The 23,964-nt window shown below is 37.3% G+C and overlaps 1 protein-coding gene across 2 annotated transcripts in view; it reads right to left on the bottom strand.

Moving 5' to 3' along the window:
• LOC131069601 (uncharacterized) overlaps positions 1 to 20,709 on the bottom strand; it is a 58,188-nt gene extending 37,479 nt beyond the window's left edge. The window contains exons 1-5 of one of the 2 annotated variants that reach the window (XR_009112149.2): positions 19,456 to 20,709; positions 17,907 to 18,359; positions 16,974 to 17,274; positions 15,155 to 15,252; positions 14,723 to 14,809 (exon numbers count right to left, since the gene is read on the bottom strand). Coding sequence is in view for 1 of the 2 variants with exons in the window: in XM_058005128.2 (XP_057861111.1) it covers positions 15,155 to 15,252; positions 16,974 to 17,274; positions 17,907 to 18,359; positions 19,456 to 20,004 (1,401 nt within the window). In the remaining variant the exon portion in view is untranslated. The remainder of the gene's footprint in view (positions 1 to 14,722; positions 14,810 to 15,154; positions 15,253 to 16,973; positions 17,275 to 17,906; positions 18,360 to 19,455) is intronic. The other variant, XM_058005128.2, reaches the window with a different exon arrangement.
• Between the last annotated feature and the right edge of the window lie 3,255 nt (positions 20,710 to 23,964).

Raw genomic sequence — 23,964 nt, 5'->3', positions numbered from 1 at the left:
ATTATTTGAACATGGTATCAACTATCAGAGATTGTTGATTGGGAGACTTGTTGATGTGTTTTTTATGACAACGTCTAACATAGAATAAAGTCACCAACCGTCACCTCATCCTCTCTTGATCAAGATTAGTCCGTATGCTAGGATTGCTTAAAGTTCAAACGGCTAATTCCAAGGTTCCTTTAGTGCATGGACGTGACTCAGTTGTTTGATGGGTTTGCTGATAACCCAAGGGGCTTTACGTATGTTCAATTGAAGAAAACTTATGCAAGCTCAAGGATTTCTGCAAGGATGATTTGCAATGAAAGCTCTAGTTTTGGATCCTTTGGATTTTTCGAAATATGCGGAAAGTAAATGAGAGTAGGGTAGAGAAAACTATGCTAAAGCTAATCTAATCCTAAGAACAGGAGATGGGATAACTCATGCAAAATCAAACCACTCTTCGTTTCGCTAGCAGAGCACAACTACACAAAGGCGGTGCAATCCTCAAAGGGTGCGTGGAGGTTTTTCAGATAACCAATATGGACCATCGGATCGAACAATCTTTATTGATGATTGAAGTTAAGCATACACACATCAAAAGGCTCAAGCTAACTTTGCACGGTATACAACAATCAGCTGCACAACAAAAGTATGAGCTCGGATTCTGCAACAAGTACTCCTATCAAATCCAATTCTCCTAACAACATATAAGCGAGTCTAATCTAATTGAAGAGAGAAAGACCATGCAGATTGCCAAAATAGAACAAGAATACACCATCAAAATCGTAAAATGTATTAAGTTGGCTACTTCACAATTCTGATGCAACAATCTCAGATAATAATCTCTCCTTTACAAATGAGGGGGGTCACCCCCTTATATAGGCCTCATGCCATGCAAACCCTACTTAGTGTTTCACCCCAGAAGATTCTCCACTCAAGGTGCAACAAGGTGGGAATCGACAATTAATAGCCCATCACGCCCATATATAATCAATTCAAAAGCCTAAAATAGCACTCCCTAGTGCATTAAATGCACCCCATGATGTTGATTATGCCCAGAATATAATAAATACTTCCATGCAAGGAATAAATGTCCGTCATTCTTCATGAGGAAGCGACATGCATGGAGAATCTGTCATAAAACCATAAATGAGGAGGTTGCATGCAAGAAGATTCCTCATTGGACAGCTACATGCATTGACTGGACCCACACTTAGTCAAAATACCCCCAACAGTAAATATGGCACCACTATTAAGCTAAAAGATTCTCGTCCAAGAATGGACGACCATTATCTTGCTCATTTATGGCATATGCAATGAATTTGTTGACAACGGCTTCCAACTCTCCGATGGAGACACTTGGCACATTTTCAATGTCGAATTCCATCAAGGCAATTTCCTCCTCGCTTCTGGAAAAGATGTTTTCCCACTCCATCATGATTTTCTGCATCTTCTTCATTATATTGGAGAATGAAGAAACATTTGCAAAATGTTCCTTAGGGAATGAACCTAAGAAGAAGAAATCGTGCAAATGAGCTTCCTTACGAACAATGCCTCAATTGCACTGATGATTTCCTCCTGCACCCCTCTGATGGAATCTTTCAAAGTAAAGGAGTCTACGCTGAATTTATCAAAGGTGTTCTTTCCTGAACAAATGGCGTACAACCATCGGGGAAAATCATAAGCTTCATTCTCGTGAATTATTTTCCCATCAACCAGAATTTGCCTTGGAACCTTCGTCAGAGCCCTGAGTCGCGAAATGGTTGATTCCTAGTAAATGTGCACATCCTCCCTGGAATTTTGCGCCATCACTCTAATAACTTTTGCATCATCAACCACTTCCTTAGGAAGGGAGGAAGGAGGAGTGAATGAAGGACCTGCCTCCCTGAGGGGTCTTTTGAAACTCCTGACGTACTCGCATAGGGCTCTATTTTCTTCCCTCAGCTGCTTACATTTCGCCTTTGATTTCAGCATCTTCTCCTTCATGGCCAAGGAAGATTCTTCAAAGTCTCCCATTACTTGACGTGTGGAAGCATGGCCAAGATCAATATGTCTGATAACATAATCCTCCTGCCTGATTTCGTTTATGTCTTTATCTACTGCAGGCTCAACAATGTGCAGGGTCCAGGATCTAGATTCTTCCCTAACAACCTTGGAAAATTTTTGGGGAGCCTTCCTTTCTGCTGGCTGATCCATCCTTTTCAATAATTCTTCCAACTCCCAAGCAGGATCAGTTTCCCTTTCTGATTACCTTCTCGGCCTTCCCACCAACCAATCTGGAGTGGGGATGGAGTGACTATGATCCTCTACGTGCTCCTGTTCCTTGACTCCTCCATTTCACCAAGGATAGCTTCCACGAAGCTATCCTAGCGAGCCTCTTCCTGATGTGGGGGACTTTCTTGCCTTTGACTTCTTGGCCGATGGTGTCCCTGTGAAGCGTTAATGCTGAGTATATCTGGTGTCGGAATGCTCTTTGGAAGTGGACCTGTTGGATGTGGGAACATCTCTACCTCGTGCACACTCGAGGAACTTACTGGTGTATGCTATCTTTCCGTCCTTGCTTTCTTTTGAGGAGGTTCTTCCTGCTAGACTTCCTGTTGAATCTCCTATGGGATTTCTTGTTGGATATCCTTCTTCTTTGCTGTCCTTGGCCTCTTTGAGGCATTTTTCCTTTATCCATCTGAACTTCCTTTCCTGCCTGAAGCTGTGAAGAGCCCTCAGTTGTCTCACTGTGGGAATCTAGACTTCCCATTAGCTGATATGTCAAATGGACATTCCCCTCTGCCAACTTCCTTATCTGCCTGTCAATCCGGTGCTTAGTGAATTTCAGCACTGATCTAGCTAAGACACTCAAATCCCTCTCGAGCTTTGACCAATCTGGCAACTGAATAGGCTAATCTTTCACTCTCTCAAATTCAAGTTGTATCAAATCTGAATCCTCCTTTACTTGATCTGGAACTTGATAAATTTCACTTAACCTGATGGTGTCGAGGGGCAATCTGGAATGCATTCTCTTTCGGACCTCAAGGTCGTCCTCGACACCTGCCCAATAATCTTCTAAGTGAAATTTGTGTATGAATTTGACGCCAGCAACCTTTTTGATTTGGCGGTAAGGATCATACTGGGCCTTGGATGTATAAAACGGCAGGCGATAGAATGCCAATTCCCCTGCTGCACTTTCAGCGGCTTCCAAGCCTGGGCAAATTTCCATGAAGTTACCCAAGACAACTAGGAATTCAATTGATTGCTTTTTCTTCTTCTGCAATTGATCATAGGCAGTTAACTGTCTCATGAGCCCCAGCAATACGAGCTTGTCTGATGGATATCTTGGCAATTTGTATGACTGGAATGAGAATCCTTGCGTCCTGATGTAGGTGAATTTAGGAAATTGCAAGAATGCAGGTCCATACTTTTGGACCAAGGCACTTGCTTGCGGCGACACCCTTACGTGCAACTTCTTCTACATAAGCCATGTCAAGTACATGGTGAAGGTGTCATTTGCCAACCTGTAAGAATTGACATTGTGAAGATGCAGCTGAGGATAACACATGTACTTTCAGCTAAGCTAGTCCGCAACCCATATACTGCCTGAGCTCCGTTGCTGGTCCTGTATGTCATGGAATAGTGTGAAGGAATTCCGAGAGCCTCACCAATTGACTCCGGAGTCAATGTTGCCGGCAGCTTGCCATCTGGAGTTGAGATTGTCTTTTGCTCCAAATTATAATGCGCTGCACATTCTTGGACCAAGTCTGGGCACTGAATAGCAGGAGGAAAACCAGTTGCCGCAACAATCCCGCTTTTGACAATTTTGACAATTGTTGGTGATGGACTGTGCCCTGTTGTCCCGAACATTCTGATCTTGAATGCAGCCAAATTGAATGTGCCTAAATTAGTATCGCTGATTTCTTCCCATCTTGAATTCAGCCGGGAATGGGGAAGGAAACCTTTCATTTCTGCCTTGATCAATGCCTGCCTGGAGAGGGTAGCTGCCTTGCTTGATTCTGCCATCCAAGAAGCACCTTGGAAATTATGAAAATAGAAACTAAGTATGACCACCCTTCACTTCTCCAGCTCTTCTTCTTGAATCCTGCACGTGAGAAATTAAATGCCTTTCCAAACTTATATAGAATTCTTCAAAACGTCTTGCTAAGTTAGGAGGCATTTAAATTAGCAATTGCATTCATGATGCGTCATACTTTCCCCAATTACTGCGCCATGCAAAAGAAACTTCCCATGCGAGTTTGAATTTAGAAATTTCCTTAAATGCACTAAGTCATGCGTCATACTTGGAAGATTCTCTTCGCCAACTCATTAATTTCCATTCTTCCAATTTTGGAGGAAATTGAAGGATTTTTTCAAGATTTGCTTGATTTTATTCTAACTCGTTGCCTTCTGCTTTTGAAGGAATTTTCACGCCTCTTTTCAACATCCCTATCTTTTAGGGATCCCGCCTAAAATTTAGGAGCCATGTTCATTGGATAGAGAATTTTGCCACGATTCCGAATCTATAAAATTTACCACATTCCGGCGAGATTCGCTGTCTAAAAATAGCATATTCAAAAATTTGCCCAAGGGGATTTTTACTTTTTTGATTCCTCCTTGACCCCTTGGCTTTCATGCCTTGGGCAAATTTTCAATTTTCAAGCTTGAGCATGGATTTTCACTAGAGGGGGAAATTCCATCAATTTCGTGAATCGTCCATGGATGCTTGATTTTGGTGCCCAGCTGGGGAGCAGGGCAGAATTTTGCCTTGGTGATGGAATTCACAATTTTTTATCCGTCCATGCACATTACATTCTGGCACTCAGCATCACCTTTGGGTGCTATTTCTTCATGAGGGAGGAATTTCATCATGTTTGAACCTTCCTCCATTACCTCCATTTGGCGCCCTACTTCATCCCTAGGCACCATTTCCAACAAGGCAAGGAATTCATATCTTTTCTCGTTTTTCTTGGCATCCCAACTTTGGCGCCCTTCTTCTCCTTTGGGCGCTATTCTTCACCAAGTGTGGAATTCACACCTTTTCATTCTCTCCATGCACACCTCATTTTGGCGCCCTCCACAAGGTTGGGGCGGAATTTTGCATAAGTGAAGGATTTCATTGTTATTCCTTGCTCTCCATGGAATGCTGAGTTTAGCGCCCTCCCTAGCACTTGGGCGCATTTTTGACTTGGGGAAGGCATTTCCTCACTTCCATGGATTTCTTCCATCCCTCAATTTGGCACCCTTTACCTCTCTTGGGTGCTAAAATGCCCTGGGGATTTTAGGTCTTTTCCCTCCTTCCATGCCTTAGTGGATTTGGCGCCTTACCTCATCCTTGGGCGGATTTTTACCTTGGCTGAGGATTCACAAACTACGGCGGGAATTCCATGGTGCATCAACTTTGGCGCCTTTCTGTGGCCTGGGGTGGAATTCTTCTTTGGTGGAGGATTCAATGAATTTGTGAATCCTCCATGCCTCTTTCATTTTGGTGCCTGGCCAGGACTTGGGATGATTTTTCCAGACTTGAGTATTTTCCCGAGCTTTCCATTTCAGGAGTGAGCTTTCAGCATTCAACCATCTTCTGGCTTTCTCTGTCTGCTTTCCAACTTTCCAGAAATTAGAAATAGTTGTGAATGTCTGATCTTTGTCACCTTGCCCGAATGGTCCTGTCAAAACTGACTTTCCAAAAATAGGAACCTTCAAAGTGTCAATGTTAGACCCCTACACAGGATACAAGAAAGACTTACTATAAATAGAAACTTACTAAAAATAGAAATTACTAAAAATAGTAAGTTTGTTTTTTGGCAAAATGATGACATTCCAAGACTCAGCAAAATCCCTAAAAAATAGGAACTTTCTAAAAATAGAAAGTTGCTCCGTTTTGGCTCAAATTTTATTGGGAGGTTCCTTGAAGGGTCTTGATTCTAGTCATATGTTCAGCTTTTCCAATACCCTAACAAAAATTCCTAAAATCTAGGACAAAAGGCAGAAACCCTAAAAAGGGACAAAACAGGCCCTAGACTTCATAAAACTCGCTCAAACGAAAAGCAAATTAACTCCAAATGATCCTCGAACATTCGCAAAGCGGAGAGACTGACGAGACTGCCACCAAAACTCACAAAAAACCAATACCAAACAACCAAAAGGGCATAAAAGTTAGGGGGTCCCTATCTAGGAAGGGGTGATGTGTGATTAGGTCACAACAAGACTCACACTATAGTTGTTGTGGGTAGTGAGGATCCAACCAATTCAGATTCACCTGTGGTGGACTAATCAGTGTTCAGGCAACTAGTGGGTAGTCTCATCTATCTCACTACCACTAGACATGATCTCAGTTATGCAATGAGCTACATCTCTTGTTTCATGATAGCTCCTAAAGCTGATCATTGGGTTGCAACGAAGCGTGTGTTGAGATATGTGAAGGGCACTTCTAACTTTGGCATTTTGTATGGCAAAAGCAAAGATCCTAGACTCATTGGTTTCATAGACTCAGATTGGGTAGGTATTGTTGATGATACGAAGTCTACATTTGGATATGTCTTCAGTTTGGGAATAGGTACATGGACCAGCAAGAAGTGGCAGGTGGTAGCTCTTTCCTCGACCGAAGCAGAATATCGGGGAACTGCTATAGCAACTTGTGGGGTAGTTTGGCTTCGAAGGATTTTTTTGACATGCAAATGTCTCAAGCAGGTCCTTCACCCCTCTTCTGTGACAATCAAGGGGTGCTCAAACTTGCGAAAAATCCAATCTTCCATGAAAGAACCAAGCATGTTAAGCTTCATTGCCATTTCATTAGACAAGTTGTCAAAGACAGATCAATTGCAGTATCTTCCAATTGATGATCAGACTGCAAACATCCTCACCATGTCTCTAAGCTCGAAAAAGTTTGTAAAATTTAGGGGGAAACTTGGTGTAGTTGATGGAATGACCATTAAGGGAGGGTATTAGATTAATATTTGCATATCTTATATAATAGTCAATAATGCATTTTATAGGTAGATTAGATTTCTTTCTAATTTTGTTTCCAATTATTGAATTATTTGAACAAACACAAGACAAGGCAACAAAAGAGGAAAAAACAAAAAAGGAAAACAAACACAAACAAAACCAAAGGGCAAGGACCCAAAACAAGAAAGAAACAAAACAAAGGGACTACAAGTTGTCACCTACATCGCTAGGACATGATAGGTCCTCAATTAATTAATTTAATTTTTTCCTCAGAATTATTATTTGTTGTTAACAAAGGCTACAAAAAATAAAGAATAGACTATAGGTCCTCAATTAATTCCTTTAGTTTTGAAAGGGGACACAATATTTTGAAAATCAATGAGCAGGTCAATTCTAAAAGCAAATTTATGAGGATATGTGCCTAGATTGGTATATCTGATCCAATCTTTCATTCGATCAAGATTCACTCCCCACAAGATATCTAGACTTGGCATTTGGGTGTTGGGTAGAGTTATTATTTGATATTATAATGTTATTATAATATAAAGTTACCTTTTCTAAAAATAGAAAAAGAATTAATTAAAGTGACTTTATGGGGATTAAGTTATAAAGTAATAATAAAACATTAAATAACCCCATGGCACACCCCCCTAGGCATTAAGTTGATTTTAAAAGGTGGCCACCTTCAATGATGGAATAGACCCTCAAGTTGGGCAAATTATTTAGAGGGGATTTTTGTTTACTAACTTTCATGAAAATTGTGGAGAGAACCCTAAAAGTTCGATTAGGGTTGGGAAAACAATAAAGTAATGTGGGGAGTCTTCATGGTGTAGGAGCACCTAAGGGTGAGCAAATACCCTTTGCAATTTTGGCAATTTTGGCATAAGGACTGGTTCTAGTCCATTAGGTTGTCTGTTTGGAGCTTGGAGTGCATTTTTATCTTCTTTGTGAAAGTTTTGTTTTTCGGCAAGACCTAACCCGATGAAGTCGCCAAGCGTTGAAGCGAGTCAAAGTGGAACCATCAGATATCGGCAAGAGTGTTTTCCACCTACCCCGATAACCCGATGAAACCGCCAGCTAATAGGTGAGCAAGTCCAGGATGATCAATGTCGGTCGCTATACCACTATGGCAAGTTGCACGAGGTTTATCTCCCGCAACTTGGTGACCATGGTGGGACCCAGTGAGAAGTCAACGAGCGGAGCGAGTTGAAGTGGAGCCATCGGGTACCGGCAAGACTAGTTTTTGTGTCGCCCAATAACCCGATGGGAAAGCATGCGGTTTGGAGCGCACCATCGGCTATTGGTATCACATGTTTGGAGCTACACCGATAACCTAATAAGCAAGCATTCTGTTGGGAGCGCACCATCGGCCATCGGTAAGAGTGCTTTAATGCTACTTTGATGACCCGATGGAAACCAATATGGAAGTGCGCAAAGTGTAAAATGCCATCGGACATCGGAGTAAGTGTTTTGAGGCTACTCCGATGACCAGATAGAAAAGCAAGTGAGTTGTAAATTGCAATCGGACGTCGGTGTAAGTGTTTCGGTGCTAACCCGATGACCCAATGGAAATCAAAAGACAGTTATAGCAGGAAACCAATTGTGTCGAGTTCAATCTCGTCGGTTAGGGATGCTTCATGACATGTCATAGAGGCTATAAAAGACCCAATGGGCAATCTGTAAGGAGGTTGGATAGGTGGAACAAAGAACATCTTTTGAATAAAAATTTGAAGACCATTTTCTGGTTTCTTTCTCAGAGTTCAATTTTCGTTTGAAAACTGTAATTAATGGCTTAAAGCTTTAAATGCCAGTGTGATAGAGTAGATGTTACTTTTTTGTGTTTTGTGAGTTCCAATTTTGAAGTCGTGCCAAGCTCGGCTCTGTAAAAAAGTTGTTTTGTTTCTTGTTTTCTATTGGTGACAAGTTATTATAACATGGCTCTGTCTTGATTCTCCATCGTGGGATCCACACAACCATTGGAGGTTGTCAAGAAGAGCCAGCCATGTATAGTAGAGTTCTATGTGTAGCAGACCAGGGAATGGCGTCGGCCGTTTCAGCAGACTGGCCCTAGGCGAGCTTGATGATAGCCCGGCTAGGTATCAGTGACCAAGAGGAATCACTTCCAGGTAGACTGGAGTCTAGGTTGTTAGCCTCAGACCAAAGGAAGATGGGATCAAAGGGAGAGAAGATCCAAGCATGAGGAGGAAAACAACTTAGGAGAAGTTGTAGGTATAATCCATGGTAGAGCAAACCCTGCAAGGTGTCCGGTGAGATCGGGTGGATAAGTGAGTTGGTGGATTTACGAAAGTGAATTCACAGAGCAGAGTATCAAACCTCGGTAGTGAGGACCCAGAGTGGATTAGGGGAATAGTGAGAGGAGTATTCCTGAGTTAGGCTAGGAAGAAAGCCTTGGAGTGAGTCGAGCTGACTCAAGCAATCTAGGGTCCTCCCTATCACTTCATTTGACTATCTTTGAATCATTTTACAATCGACTTCTCGGGAATTGAGCTCTGCAAATGGATTTCAGCAGCAGAAAAACCTCCACGGAACAAAAACTCCTTGGGGATCAATGAATTGGATGCCAACCTAGTTCATAATCGTGGGGAATTCGTAGAGGATTCTTGTTTGTGCTTCAATTGAGAGTTATACAAGAAAATTCAGAACTTTATCAGCAGATTCAGACTTTGTATTGCAGATTCAGGAGGATTTGGAGACCCCCAGAGGCATCCGTACCATTTCTTGAGCCAGTTGTGCCTCTTCCTTGCTGGCCGTACCGCTTGCAGCCCTTTGGCTTCATCATTTGGACTGTAACTCAGTAGGAAGCTGGAAATTGTTGTAATCTTTATTGTCATCACTTTCCTATAGGGGTTTGGGGCATCCTATAGGCTACAGATGTCAATTGGGATCTAGTTCAAGGATTCTTTGAGGGAAACTTAGGAATTCAATAATCTTGCCTAGAGGCCAGGCACATTCCTTAGCAATTTCAATATATTTGTTTTAAGTAATTATTGTTGATGCAAATAAACTTCATTGGAGTCATTGGACACCCTTGGGCGCTCATCCATTGTGTCTTATTCAAGATTATTCAATAAAACCCCTCTTCTAGCTAGGCGTTGCACTCTTGGTATGTTTATTACGCTTTGATGGAATATAATTCTTGATTTTGGAAGTCATTATAATTGCTGTCATACAAATCAGAATTCTGAAATTAAATTCAGTCAATTATATTATTGTATTATGCTTTCCAAATATTATTTTATTGGCAATTGCTCATGAATAAACATTATGCAAACTATTGAAATCAAACCCAAGCAAAATCCCTCAGCAAAACAGTCTCAAAACATCATTACAGCAGTATAGATTCAAGAAAATTTCAGTTCAGACTGGTTGGGGATCTTTCATTCTCCAAGGGTGGAACCTAGATATTGAAAAATTATGCAAAATTTTGGAATATTTTATTTCACTTAGTAATGAGTTTTTCCATAGAAATAGATTGCTTATTCCTTGAGAAGTGTGTGCATGGAATCCCGATTTGTCATGATTGACCTAACTCTATTGGATTCATCTAGGGTTAAGACATGAATGGTTAAGTCATTATGTTAGGAACAAAGAAATAGGTAAAAGTTGGGAGTGGACATCATTGCTCTAGCTCTATGAGATTTTATCAAGGAATATGGCATGATTGGATTCCTTAAATTAATAAAATTTGTGTTCAAACATTAAGTAAGAAAAGACTTGAATGAATCATTATTTTCCAGCTCTATTGGATTTTATCTAGCATTAGTGCAAATGTTGTTGGCAAGAGAGCATTACTTTCTAAACTATTGGAATTTATCTAGTTTGATTAAAATGTTTAAAGGAATGCATCCATTGTGATGGGTTTACTCAAGATTGTAATGTCTCCGAAATCCACATTGTGTCTTGGAAGACCAAGGTGAAGACACTCATGTCTTCAACTTCGCTTTCTCTTTCACTTGTGTAAATTGTGATCCTTGTATGGAACCAATTTGTAAATGGACCCGTGCTTGATTTTATTGTGTGTCTAAAGCCAATCATTTATGTCATGCTTATGTCTGCAAAAATATGCTCGTCTCCTAGTATAGAAGTGTGGGCCTCAAGACCATGAAGAGTAAACGATTATATTGAGAGGGGGGGTGAATTAGTACAATAACAAACTTTAATTTTCCAAACTTGATTAGATGCAATATCAATACTTCAAAAAGCTTAATAAACCACACATGCAAGATCTAGCAAATCAGAACACAAATGAACACACGATTTATGTGGAAACCACAGCAAAATATTGCTTTTGTATTGAGAACTTCTTACAAATTTCATAGGCACCATCCTACAAGAAACACCAATCCCCTCTAGAAGAATTGTAGGTACCAACCCACTAAAGAGACCAATCCCCACAACTAAGCACTAACTCAACAAGAGACACCAATCTCTTTGAGTGAGAGGCTCCAACCTCTCGATCACACAAATCTGCCTTCAAATTCAGCTCTCAAATCTGCACTCAGATCTACAATATGATATTCAAAATATGCCCACAAATCTCCACTAACTTACATGAATCTGTACTATGAACTTCAATGATCTTCCCTCACAAATCTAGCATGAATTTGCTCCAATGTTGCTTCACAAAGTGGGATCAAATGAGTCCCATAAATCTGCTCAAATATTTGACAAATAATTTCTGCAATAACCCTTTCTTTCTGCCTTTCATACACCAGTAAATCTGCTCTAAATCAGAATGATATTGCAATTAAATTGATGGTTAAGATGTCTCCCAAACCTCTTCCATTTATATCCATGAAGTGCCTCTTCAAACAAATAGTTACATCTTTTCATTGCTGGTCGGCCAACCATAAAACCTTAATTTTTATTTATTAAATCTCTAGGTGATCGGCCAGGCAGGTATAATATTTATTTATTTTGTTTGCTCATCTTTGCTGGATGCTAAACTCTATGAGGTCGGCCTTATTAATCTGAATTTGTTGAGATATGGACCAGCTAGGACTCGAACCTAGGACCTTCCATATGCTGCTGGAGAGCTCTACCACTGAGCTACTGGCCCCTCTTGGACCAGTCCATCGTCGGTCCGGGTGTGGCTTATTTCCAACACCAACACCCCCCCTTAAGCCACACCTCTCGTGTGCTTGGGGCTCCTAGCCTAGACCTGGCTCTAATACCATGTTGAGACATGGACCAGCTAGGACTCAAACCTAGGACCTTCCATATGCTGTTGGAGTGCTCTACCACTGAGCTACTGGCCCCTCTTGGACCAGTCCATCGTCGGTCCAGGTGTGGCTTATTTCCAACACCAACAGAATTTAACTTTATTTACTTTAATTCCCTCAAAAAAAAAAGAGGGTGACAAAGGAAAGGGAGTTGGCCATCATATAATATCATTCTAATTTCTCACATAATCATATTAATAGCTGCCCATTAGTAATGCCTTTGCCTCTGCTTATTTAATTACTCAATTAAATTATATCTCTGCCCGTTAATATTGAATTGTTGCACAAACATTTTCATATATCTTTAACTTGGATGATTGATATATTTATGACATCATTGACAACCTTTCCAACAGATGCCACACGATTAAGTGGTGTTGATCACCATTGGGATGCATGATGGGATCATTTGTTGTCTTGGAGAGCATGCAGGGTTTTCATCTCTCCTCCATTGTTGTATCTTGAATTATATTTTATTATATTTAAGAAAGTTGTAATATATTTTATTATATGTACCATATCTTTATATTAAAATGCAATCTATTCATGTTTGGGATGTAATCTCTCTTTCGTAACCATGTAAGAATTGTGACTTATGTTGAAATTGAATCTTGTTTTGGAACAAAATATCATGATTGTATCTACATCCTAATGCGTACTTGTGAATGAATGGAAATTATTAATACTATGTTTTATCCTCAAAGCTTGAATTTGAAAGTTGCACATCCAATTGTCGCGTTTTTAGTTGATAAACACTTCCATGTAAATAGTGCATTTTTTTGGTAATATAGATATTATCATATTTCTGTTTTTGTGAGTTTCAAGGATTTCATAGTGTGGTTTAAGCTCCTTTAAGTTGTCTGTTTCAAACTAGCCTTTAATAGCTTGTAAATTGACAAAAATATGTCATGTCTTGCATAGGTTACTTTCGTCTTGCTTAGATCTCGCTCTTCACTCATTTTGAGGATTTGTGCCTTATTCATGGCTTGTTTTTGGAGATGTTTAAGTGTTGTGAATCCATCCGTGGGTGTTTGTTTGAAAGCTTGGGTTTATTGGGGATGAATTTTAGCATGGGTTTAGTTCTTTCCACTCTTTCCTGTCATTGGTACCAACGATGTGAGTTTACTCTATAGTCAATTGTGAGAGGGTTCTATCTCCTTCATTTCTCATCATGTTGACATCATTCTATGATGCTTTTGTAAGTCTTTTTCTTATGGTTCTATGTTGTTGCATTGACCTTGTGTCATCATGTGTGTTGGTCACAACGCTGTTCAGTTTCAACAACATTGTGTATGCGAGCATGAGGTTGTGACATGTCTTTGTTGCAACTCTAACATGATAAATTTATTCATTCATACTCTATCTGCTAATGTCTCGGTGTGAAAGTTCACAATAATCCAAAGAGGCATATTTAAAATTGTAAGTTACCTGATGGGATTATAAGTTTTCTCTTGTTCTTTTACACTTCATAGAGCTAACAAGTATTCTTTGAGGAAATTTCTCCATTTTGTCATATCTACATACGAAAACTATTATAGAATAGCACTTTCCCAAGATATTTTTTTCTTTTTGTCCAGTTCTTGGGTCACCAAGAAGTAACTATATTTTTCATTTACTCATTTAATATTAGACCATATCATGTACCAATTTTTAGTAGAGCATGGACAAATGACGTTTGTATTTCAACTGCAGGCCTCCCTCATTTCAACTTTATGTCCTGTGATTGCTCTATTTAATAGCCATTTTTTATCATTTTACCAAAAGCAGATTTTCAGTAATTACCAGCTATGGTTGGACTTTTTTTTTTTTTCCTTCTGTGCTATTGTATTACTTTGTATTTGTCACTTACTGGTCTGGTTTTGAGATGTAGAATATATTTGAATTGGTTCTTCAGTATTGTACTTTGTTCTTTGCCTTTTCTGCTTCAAGACGTAACTTATTAGAACCTATCACGTATAGATTTTTTTCTCAGTTCATTAAGGAAAAATAGATACTTAGTGGAGATTATGAAACACAAATTGTAATCACTAAGTTAGCAATGGAATTTGACCAAGAGAGTAACTGGTGTAGTTGAAAGCTTCTCTGGCAGTGATGCATTTATTTAACATTTCTCTTTAAGAGTTCAACTGTAAATTATGATTCAACATTTTAAGTTGGTTTGCTTATTTTGAGATTCAATACCATTACTTGTGTTGAAGCCTTTGTACTGAATCAATGCAAGCTGCTTCATTTCAACTTGAAAATTGTTCTACTTTAGGATTGTCCATTATTCGAAAAAATTCTACTGGTGAAAGCTCAGACCAAAACTTGAGGTTGCTTTGTGTTATGCTGTGTTTTGTTGTGTAATTTAATGTATACAGATAAATTATGCTTGCAAGACTTTAGAATTTGCCTGAAAGAATTTATTTTGCTGTATAATCTACCAAGAAACTCTTTTCAGCTCTATGAAGACTATATAAACTTCAGACTACAATTAACAATGATATAGCAGAAGAAGCATGCATCCATATTTCCAAATAAAATTTCAGTCTTCAACTACTGTGAAGTTCTGACGTTTTTTACATTCTTACCAGAAAAGTGCCAGGGGCTCCTTAAGGGTGCAATCACTCCACAGAAAAACTACAATTATGGTAGCATCTTACCATATTTCAAGATAACTGCAAAAGCATGCTTTGTTGTTGTTAAGAGGTCTGTTAAGAATTTGATGACAATTTGATGAGGTCTGTAATACATGCATGCCCATATTCAACCGTAAACATGTTCCTTGATGGAAAACCAGCACTTAGACAATACCACAATGGCGGTACATAAAGAGAATAAAGAAATAACAAATCTTGGAAGAATGCTAGAGAGCACAAAAAATTCAAACCCACGTGTCATACATATTTACCTAGACATAATCACAATAATGCATAATACATTTTTTTGATGGCTGAAACAAGTGATTTGCAATTCTTTCACACTGAAGATAGGGCAATAGCTTTACTAAGAATCCACATTACCAGCGAGAACTCGAAGGCAAAGATTGTATATAGTAAACCACGATCCAAAACAAATCCAAACAAAGTGATGCCTCCACTGTTATGTTTTAGGTATGTTACTGCACAAAATCCCACAAAAACATGTTTATCATCAGTATCATTGATATACTTCATCACAAGTGCTTAGATGCTGTAACTTTCTGCATTCTAGATGAGGTCCTGCATATGATGTTTTACTTAAAATGATTGTGATCTAAACCTGCTTTCTTCCTTTAATTACTTCAATCTATTGATTCCAAAAATGCTTGCAAAACTATTACTATATAAAATTTAAAATAATCACTATTCATCTAAAATCATTGAAAACACCATACCATAATTGTTTATATGAAGATTACCCAAAGGCTAAGTTGCTGGTTCTAGTATGGGATTGGGTACAGGTATGCCGGTACAGTAGATTTTTTTTCCCTTGGGTACAATACGTTTGGGTATGGCTGTGTGTGTGTGTACACAATTTTTTTTTTAAATATATTACAATTTGTTGGTTATACAAATATAATGGTTAAGGCATCTGTAAGTCTTTGATCTCTGCTTAAAATTACAGAATCTCGATCCAGCCTCACAAGAATCCAATGTCTAGAATCAAAAAAGCTCAGCTGCTATCACCCTGCAGAAGTGGCAACAGATGTAACCAATCCATTTCAGGAACAGTTGCAATTCAATTTCATTAAAAAACTCTGTCAAAGAGGGCTGGAAACTCAATCCAACATCAATGATAGTGTTTTTTAAGATCCTTTTTGGCATTCAGAAGGTGTTGGCACCTGCAGGAGCACCTGGGAAAGCCCCATCAAGGGAGCGCCCCAGATGCCCTGGGTTCTCTGTGGGTATGCAATCCGTCTAACCACAAGGAACCTGGGGTGCTCGGGGGATTGCCTGGATGGTCCCTGGTGTTCCTGAACCCGGACATTCTATCACACATTTGAAGCAAGTCTGCTCCAATAACGTGGTGCAATTCTTCCACTAAGTAGTCTCCATTAAATGCTGATTAGGTCTGCTTGACAAATGTGTTCCTATGCTTATTGTATTAGCATATTGTCATCATTTTTGGAATTACAGCAGGATGTATTTTTTCTTAAGACAATTATTGACAATGGAATATTCTATGACTGCATTTTGACCTCCAGAAATTCATTCTAGATGCTTCTTTAGGTTAGATTCAATGTAGGAAATCCTAGTTCCCTTCCTCAATTCTCATGGCTTTTTGACATTAGAAGAGTCATTGGGCATACGATCCCTTTGGCTTAGGAGTGGCATTTGCACAGTTTCCTTCTCTTTCTTGACTTCTTTTCCCATGACTCAACCTCAAATTTAAGCATATTTCCTGTATATTTTTGTTTCCATATATTAATTATTTATCCATTACATCCAGTGGATATGAGATTAATGCCTAATTTGTATCAGAGCCAAATTAGCAACCTTACAAATCAAGGCCCAAATATTTTATGTCAAATCAAAATACCAGTTTATGGGCATTTGAGATTACTCAAAAATTTGTAAGAAAATATTTTTCATTTATGAAGAAACTAAATCTCAGTTTATTCAACTCAAACCAAGGATAACATTTTTTCCTTATTTCTAATGTCTACAGAAATTCATAGATTCGAGCAGAGAAAAGAGAAAAGACTTCTAATGGATACAGCTATTAATAATTCTTTCAGTGGTTACCAGGTTGAGAACAGATTCCCTTGTTGCAAAATAATTACCTGTTTTCAGGTTTAATTGGAAACTCTTCAACTAACTACCATAGAAAATCATCATGCAAGTGAGTTTGAATACTGACCAAAGGATTGCCTCATTTGAAAAGCCGCTACTGCATCTTTTGAAGGAAACATGAAAAATATTTCAGATGATTCAGAATCATTATCTGAATTTGCTGTTGAAAAAGGAGTGATAGAACTTGGATTTTGCCCAAAAGAATCAGGCAAATCTGCTTTCTCAGAATAATAGGCGCCATGAGAGGAGCATGTGGATAATGAATGCCACCTAGTGGCCATGGAGACAAGTCCTTGAGCTCTATGGGTTATCCTCGCAGCTTCCAACAGACAAAGCAAGAAACCGGTGAGCTGAACCGCAGAGCAAACCTGCATACATCATGGTGAAGAAAAACATTTAAATTAGATTTCATCATTCAATAATTATTTGCTCTAGAAAAAATATTAAAATAGGATTAAGATACAAGTAATGTTCATCAAGTTTGGGCCAGAGTATAGCAATAACAGACAGCTCCAATAACAGTGAAATTCATCAGATTTGGGCCAGAGTGTAGCAGTGTTACACTGCCCCAATAACAGTGAGGGCCGAGGTGCATGTTGTTTGAGCCTGGAGTATAGCAGTAATACAGAGCCCCAATAAAAATGAGGTGGGGAAAAAAAGTGTTCACCGAGTATTCAAAAAAAATCATCTGATATCTAGAGCAAAATATAACTACAGGCATGGAATCATACTTTATTTACCAATTTTTTTTGACAAAAGAATAGGGAAGGATGTAACAGTTATTTATATAATGGACATTTGAAAACAGCAAAGCCTAATTCCTCCAAAGTAAATGCTTGATGTATATTTTTTTAGATCAAACAATGATCTATTTCAAAGAAAAACCATAAACTTTAAGTAGGTTCCAATCCATGGATTGCTTGAATAGGTAGTTACATAAATTGATATATACTCAAAAATTTGCCAGAAAATTTTTATATTGGCAAGGAAGTTAACTGACCACCAAATCGCCTGCAGTGAAAAAGTTAATTTTGGAAGTCGAGGATAACATCATTGCAAGTGCCATTAGCTGGCTCACACTAATGGTAAGCAAAGAAGCCAGAATAAAAACACGGAATCGATGACTGATCAGAAAAAGCTGGTGCCTGATTCTAATATGCTCCTTCAGAAGTATATAAACATCAGAGCTATACTCTTCTAAGAAATTTTTATAGCCTTCAAACCGAAGAATTTGAAGATGGCATGTCAAACGAAAAAGGATGCAAACAAAGAGAAATACACCAGTTCTGTAAATCCATGAAACTAAAACAGCTGCAAACATGATTGAGCTGCTAAGGATCTGACCATGGATATATGGTATGCTAACTGTCACAGACATAAACCACAGAATTTTGTGTAGAAGCTCGACCAGGAATGATGGTAAGAGAATCCATGCCAGTAGTTTGAATGAACTCTGCACAAACAAAGGAAAGCATTAAAAGTCAAAGAAATTCAACATAGAATTCATGCAATCTAAGTCATTAAATATTTAAATTATTTCACCTCTTTGAATTTCAAATTTTCATGTTTAGTTAATGATACACCAAGAATCAGGTATGGGTACTTGGACCTTTGTAAACATCACCACTGAATGCAGGGAAGGTAGATGAGGAAACTGCAGGAAATTGGGGGTAGACATCGTAAGGAAGTGGCAAGAAACAGGATATCAACAGGAAATGGTATCAAATATGGCAGAACTCTAAGAAACTCTTGAAAGTTTTCAGAAACCGCTGCATAAATATTGCAAATTTCAAAGTGTATTCTGTCAAGCTAACTTCTACGGTAGGAAACTTCTCAAAACAGCTAAAAACTTCAACTAGTGTTTTAAAAAGGTTTCCTACGCCCCTACCTCTCTAGGAGTTTCAAGAAAATTCCCAGGATGGGAAATCCTTCCAAAACGCTAAAACAGATTTCCAGCCTACTGGAAAATGTTTCTGTGATTTAGAATGTTCGAATAATTCAAGCTTGAACCCCATTCTTAATGGTTTCATCTCTTTGAAGTTCAGTTATGCTTGTTTGACATGCGTCCTACTCCTAACAGTGAAATAGTTCATCAAGTAATATGGGAATTGTTTTCTTTGCAACCTATCCATACAAGCAGGTCCTGAGATTTCAGAAAATGTTCAATTTGTAAAAAGACAATTTATCACAGAGATGCTGATTCACAGGCTTGCTGGAAAAATGCACCACACATACACATTACTTGTCTGATAAAAATGAAAAAAGAAAAAAAAAATTATTAACGTCAACAGGAAACACTATAGATCAATGAGCCAAAAAGCTTACATTTACCATTTGAACAACAACGTTTGCAAATTAAATACTCTCAACTTTAGAGTTATATAAAATCATATCCTAAGATCCAGATTATCCTTATGTCAAAAAAACTGTGACTGAGAGGAAAGTTCAACGGGTTGTCTAAATTCTTAGATAATTATGCCTAATTGAGTATTTCAATCTTACTTGTTCATGCCTAGTGCAGTATTATATTCTTCAATAAATGTACTTACATCCACTTCTTGTGTGTACCCCTGCTGCACCTTTGCTGTGTCATCGCAGAGTTGATCCAAAAACAAAAACTTGCGAAGGCCATATCTTCTCACATAACGTGAAAGGCAAAAGAATGCAATAGCAGCCAGTGTTGACTCTGGAATCTGAACTATTTTATCATAAGCATAACTCTGCTCTTCGTTACAGCGAGGACAAGTCACAAAAAGTGAACTAAGAACAGGAACTCCCAGAGTAAACATGATGAACAGAAACCATGAAAAAACCAAATTTGACTTAGTGGACTGATCAAGCCCCCACCACCATAAGCTCGTTCTGAACCTCCGAAGTTCATCTCTTCTGCTGGATTTCTGTCTATTGTAATCCTTATGCAGCAAGGATGGGGTTCGAAGAGTGGGATTAGGAGGACTGTAATGTGGAGAATTGTGGCCTGAGGTTATCTCTTCTTCAAAGAAACACCGTTCTTGACTAGGACCAGGGACTACTTCTACACTTTGAAAACTTATGTGCGTTCCTGGTAACAGTAAACTTCTTGCACTAGCCATATCCATGAGGCGGAGAACAAACGTTTGAAACACTAATAAATCGGCCTTTTAACTTTCAAAAACAGAAAAATCTCAGCGCATCTGTCTTCTGGATAAATCGAATGTGTGTTTTCTATTTACCGGAAGACTTTATTTAAAAAATTAAGCAATGGAGAAACCGAAAATCTTGAATACAAGTGTATGTCAAAATTAAAGTTCAGGCTCAATCTTACCATCTAACTAATTCAGCTAGTACCATAGCTCTGAGGCTCAGACTCAGCTCAAATTTGGCAGGCCAATTTTAGGCTCAGACTACCCAAAATTTAACAAAACAAAACCATAAATTTAAGCATGTGCAACAAAACTATATTTTGTTTATTCTCATTCTGAAGCAGAATAACTTCAACAACATATACAATTAGCCATATACATTGGAAAATACCAAAGTCATGCAGTTCGTTCTAGAATACTCTGACAGACATATGCATTCTATTGTGGATATAAGTAGTCAGAGCTTAGAACAAACTCTGTAATATAAAAATAAACACAAATCCCCCATTACAGCTCGATTCAGGAAAAACAAAGCATTCAAAATGACAATGCACATGAATTCTTCTTTTCCATCGCTGATTTCGCTTATTGTTTTGCAGATCACCATGAGTTTAAAGTTTTCCAGGTTTACGAAATTAAAATGCGCACAACAAATTAAGTATTTTAGCCTAAAAAGCTTTCTTTGGCATCTTACAGTTGGAAATTAGCTAATCAAAGCAAAAGCCATCCATACATCAAAAAGCTTCGTCTGGTTGGACTATGTCGGCGATTAAATAATGTAAAGGAAAGTAAGTGCTCATTCATATCGTTCGACTTTTTTCCTGGTTTGTTCTTTGAAAGGAATATAAAGCTTGCCGAAAAATTGCATTTAATTGGAAAAGAACGATGAAAAGCAAAGGAATAATCACCGCTTTGATCAGAACCAAAATTCATCATATGATTCCGTATTTCTCTACAATATCCCATGAATCTGCGATCACTTCACAAATAGTGATGATAATTGAATGAATGGAAGATTTTAATGACAGTTCATGCTTCTTTAATTTATCTTCAAACTTTTTTCAATGTGCTATTGAGATGTCATTCTCCACGGAGTTCTAAATTTTAATAGACTGTGTTTCTTTAAAAGCAAATTTAAATTAGTTTTATCAACTAGTAAATATTTAAAGATATTATAATTGTCTATTATTTTATTTAAAAATTTATTGTAAATAATATTAAATTATTATTATGATATGATTATATTTTTATATTTTAATATGACAGTTCATAAGGCTATGAGAAAACTATCTTTAATTTATCTTTAAACTCTTTTCAATGTGGGATTTTCTGTACTGAAATATCATTTTGTTTCCACATAATTCTAAATTTTAATAGATGTGTGCTTTTTTAAAATCAAATTTAAATTAGTTTTATCAACTAACAAATGTCTAAAGATATTATAGTTGTCTATTATTCTATTTCAAAATTTATTGTAAATAATATTAAATTATTATTATGATATGATTATATTTTTATATTTTAATAGTTTTTATTTTTATTTTTTAAATGTTTTATAAAAATAAAAAATATTAAAACTAAATTATTATAATATAATTATATTTTTATATTGCTATTACAAAAGAAAAAAATTATTAAAATTAAATTAATATTATTGTATTTATATTTTACATTTTTTCTTATTGGTATTTTTGAGAAAAATGTGGATTTTAAGTAAGACGCTTTTAATCTCTTATGTTGTCATTATAATGAAGTTGAACAATTGTGAATAAGTTTATCAAAAATGAAGTTTCACTAAGTGTAAGGTTATGGCATCATTAGGCATGTTGTTGGGATCATGTTGTAGATGATGGAATGGATGTCTCCCAATCTTTGTGATTAATATATTCATATTTTTTCTCGAAACTTTAATTGACTTATATTTCTCACATACATGATACTTTTTCAAAGATTTTTGTTCTTTCTAAACCTTCAAGGATAGATATTATAATGGAGACTTGGCCTACAAGATCATGCCCAAAATGATCTTCCATCTTGGTGTTATATTAATCATTTTTTAATTGGTGATGTATGTGATGTTTTCAAGTTCGTCTGCCTCTAAATATTTTTCTTTAAGGGTAAAATAAGAGAATCTTAAAATGAAGAAAATGTTGGTTTGAATAGGTTGTTATATTAGCCAACCAATTTTTTTAAAAGTCATTTGAGCACTTAGTTAAGCTTACTTAAGGTGTTTATTTTTTGTGTCTCACGTCAAATGATTATGAATGTTATTATAAACTTATTTTGTCCTTTGTCTCACCCATGCCTATATATACAAGGGTTCTAATTTACATTATTTATCTTGTATGCATTGTACCATTATTGACATACAACATTTTTCATTGTTTTTCTCTTCTGTGAAAGGTTTTTTGTTGTTGCTAAGTGTTCTTGCTCTTGCAAGTCCTTGGAAGATTGAAAAACTTGATGATCAAGGAAGAAATGTAAAAACCTGGGATTAGTCATATGAAACTACTTCATCAATACTCCATAAATACCTTAGATTAGAGAGGTAAAACTACTTGTGAGATTCAAATCATCCACATACAAAACAAGAATTAAAAAAATGTCTAATTGTAAACTATCAAATCCAAATGGTATCATGAGAAACTACAAGCAAGCAAGAAGTTATCCATCTTCACGTATCAAACTTGGGAGGCTTTTTTTAAACCATATAGTGATCATTGAAATTTGCAAACAAAGGAAAACTCCTACACAAAACCTAGAGCTTACTCCATATAGATCTCCTCATGATGATCACCATGTAAGAAATCACTCTTCAAATCCATCTAATAAATTGGTCATTTGCGTGACATAGCGAAAAAGAGTACAAGATAAATAGAATTCATATTGGCAATAGGAGCAAAAGTCTCAAAATAATCAATGTCATCGATATGTGAATACTCTTTAGCAAAAGATGTGTCTTATACTTATCAATGGACCCATATAGTGCATATTTGGTTTTGTACACCTGCTTGCACCAAACCACCTTTCTTCCCTTGGAAAGAGGTGTTATCTAACTCATACGTGATTCTACATCAAAGAAGAATATTCCTCTATCCTAGCATTGTTCCACTCTAGAATACTTTTGGCATTTAAAAACCTATAAGCATCATCTAATAATATATGACACAAAAGATTGATAGTTGTTGCCTATAAATGAATGCTAGTGTCTAGTCACCTCAACAAGGTGTAGGTCCAATGAGGTAAAGATTATATACTATAATGGGGTGGATCGAGACCATTACCATCATCATCCTCAAAAAGAAAAGTGTCATTGAGTGATGGAAGAGGAGCAAGCATTGAGGAAGAAGCATGTGATAGTGTATCCATCCATGTAAATTGCTCATCAAACTGTGAGCACCAAAAGAAGACAACTTGAGTGAGAGGATCAAATAAACTGTAAGTCTTTACATCTTCATAATATCCAACAATTTAATTAAAAAGTTGTCTCTTCTTCTTCATAGTCTTACACTAACCATCTAGATTGAATTCCTAAGCCTCACTACCATATACTCTAATGAAGGAAACATCAAGCTTGACCTGGGACCAAGCCTCCTCAAAAATTCTCCTCTATATTATGGGGTATATGGTTCTAAATATAGTTAGCACAATTGACTACCCCAATCCAAAACGTGGGTGTCATTAAGGATTGAGTCATGTAATTGGCCATCTCTTGTGGTTGAAAGTCAAGATGTGTCACACTTTGGCCCAACAAGATAGTTTTGGAAAAAATAATTTCATCTAAAACAATTTGGCACCTATGTGACACAAAGACTTTGAGTTGAAAAGATTTCAACCAAAACTACTAAATTGATATAATATATTAAAATTTAAACTAACTCTATATTACATGGCAATATTTTGACCAGTACCTTTTTTGGGGTGAAAAGGTTTCAA

Source organism: Cryptomeria japonica, chromosome 3 (assembly GCF_030272615.1).
Source record: "Cryptomeria japonica chromosome 3, Sugi_1.0, whole genome shotgun sequence".
Lineage (NCBI taxonomy): Eukaryota > Viridiplantae > Streptophyta > Pinopsida > Cupressales > Cupressaceae > Cryptomeria > Cryptomeria japonica.
This window is presented reverse-complemented; position numbering and strand designations above follow the sequence as displayed.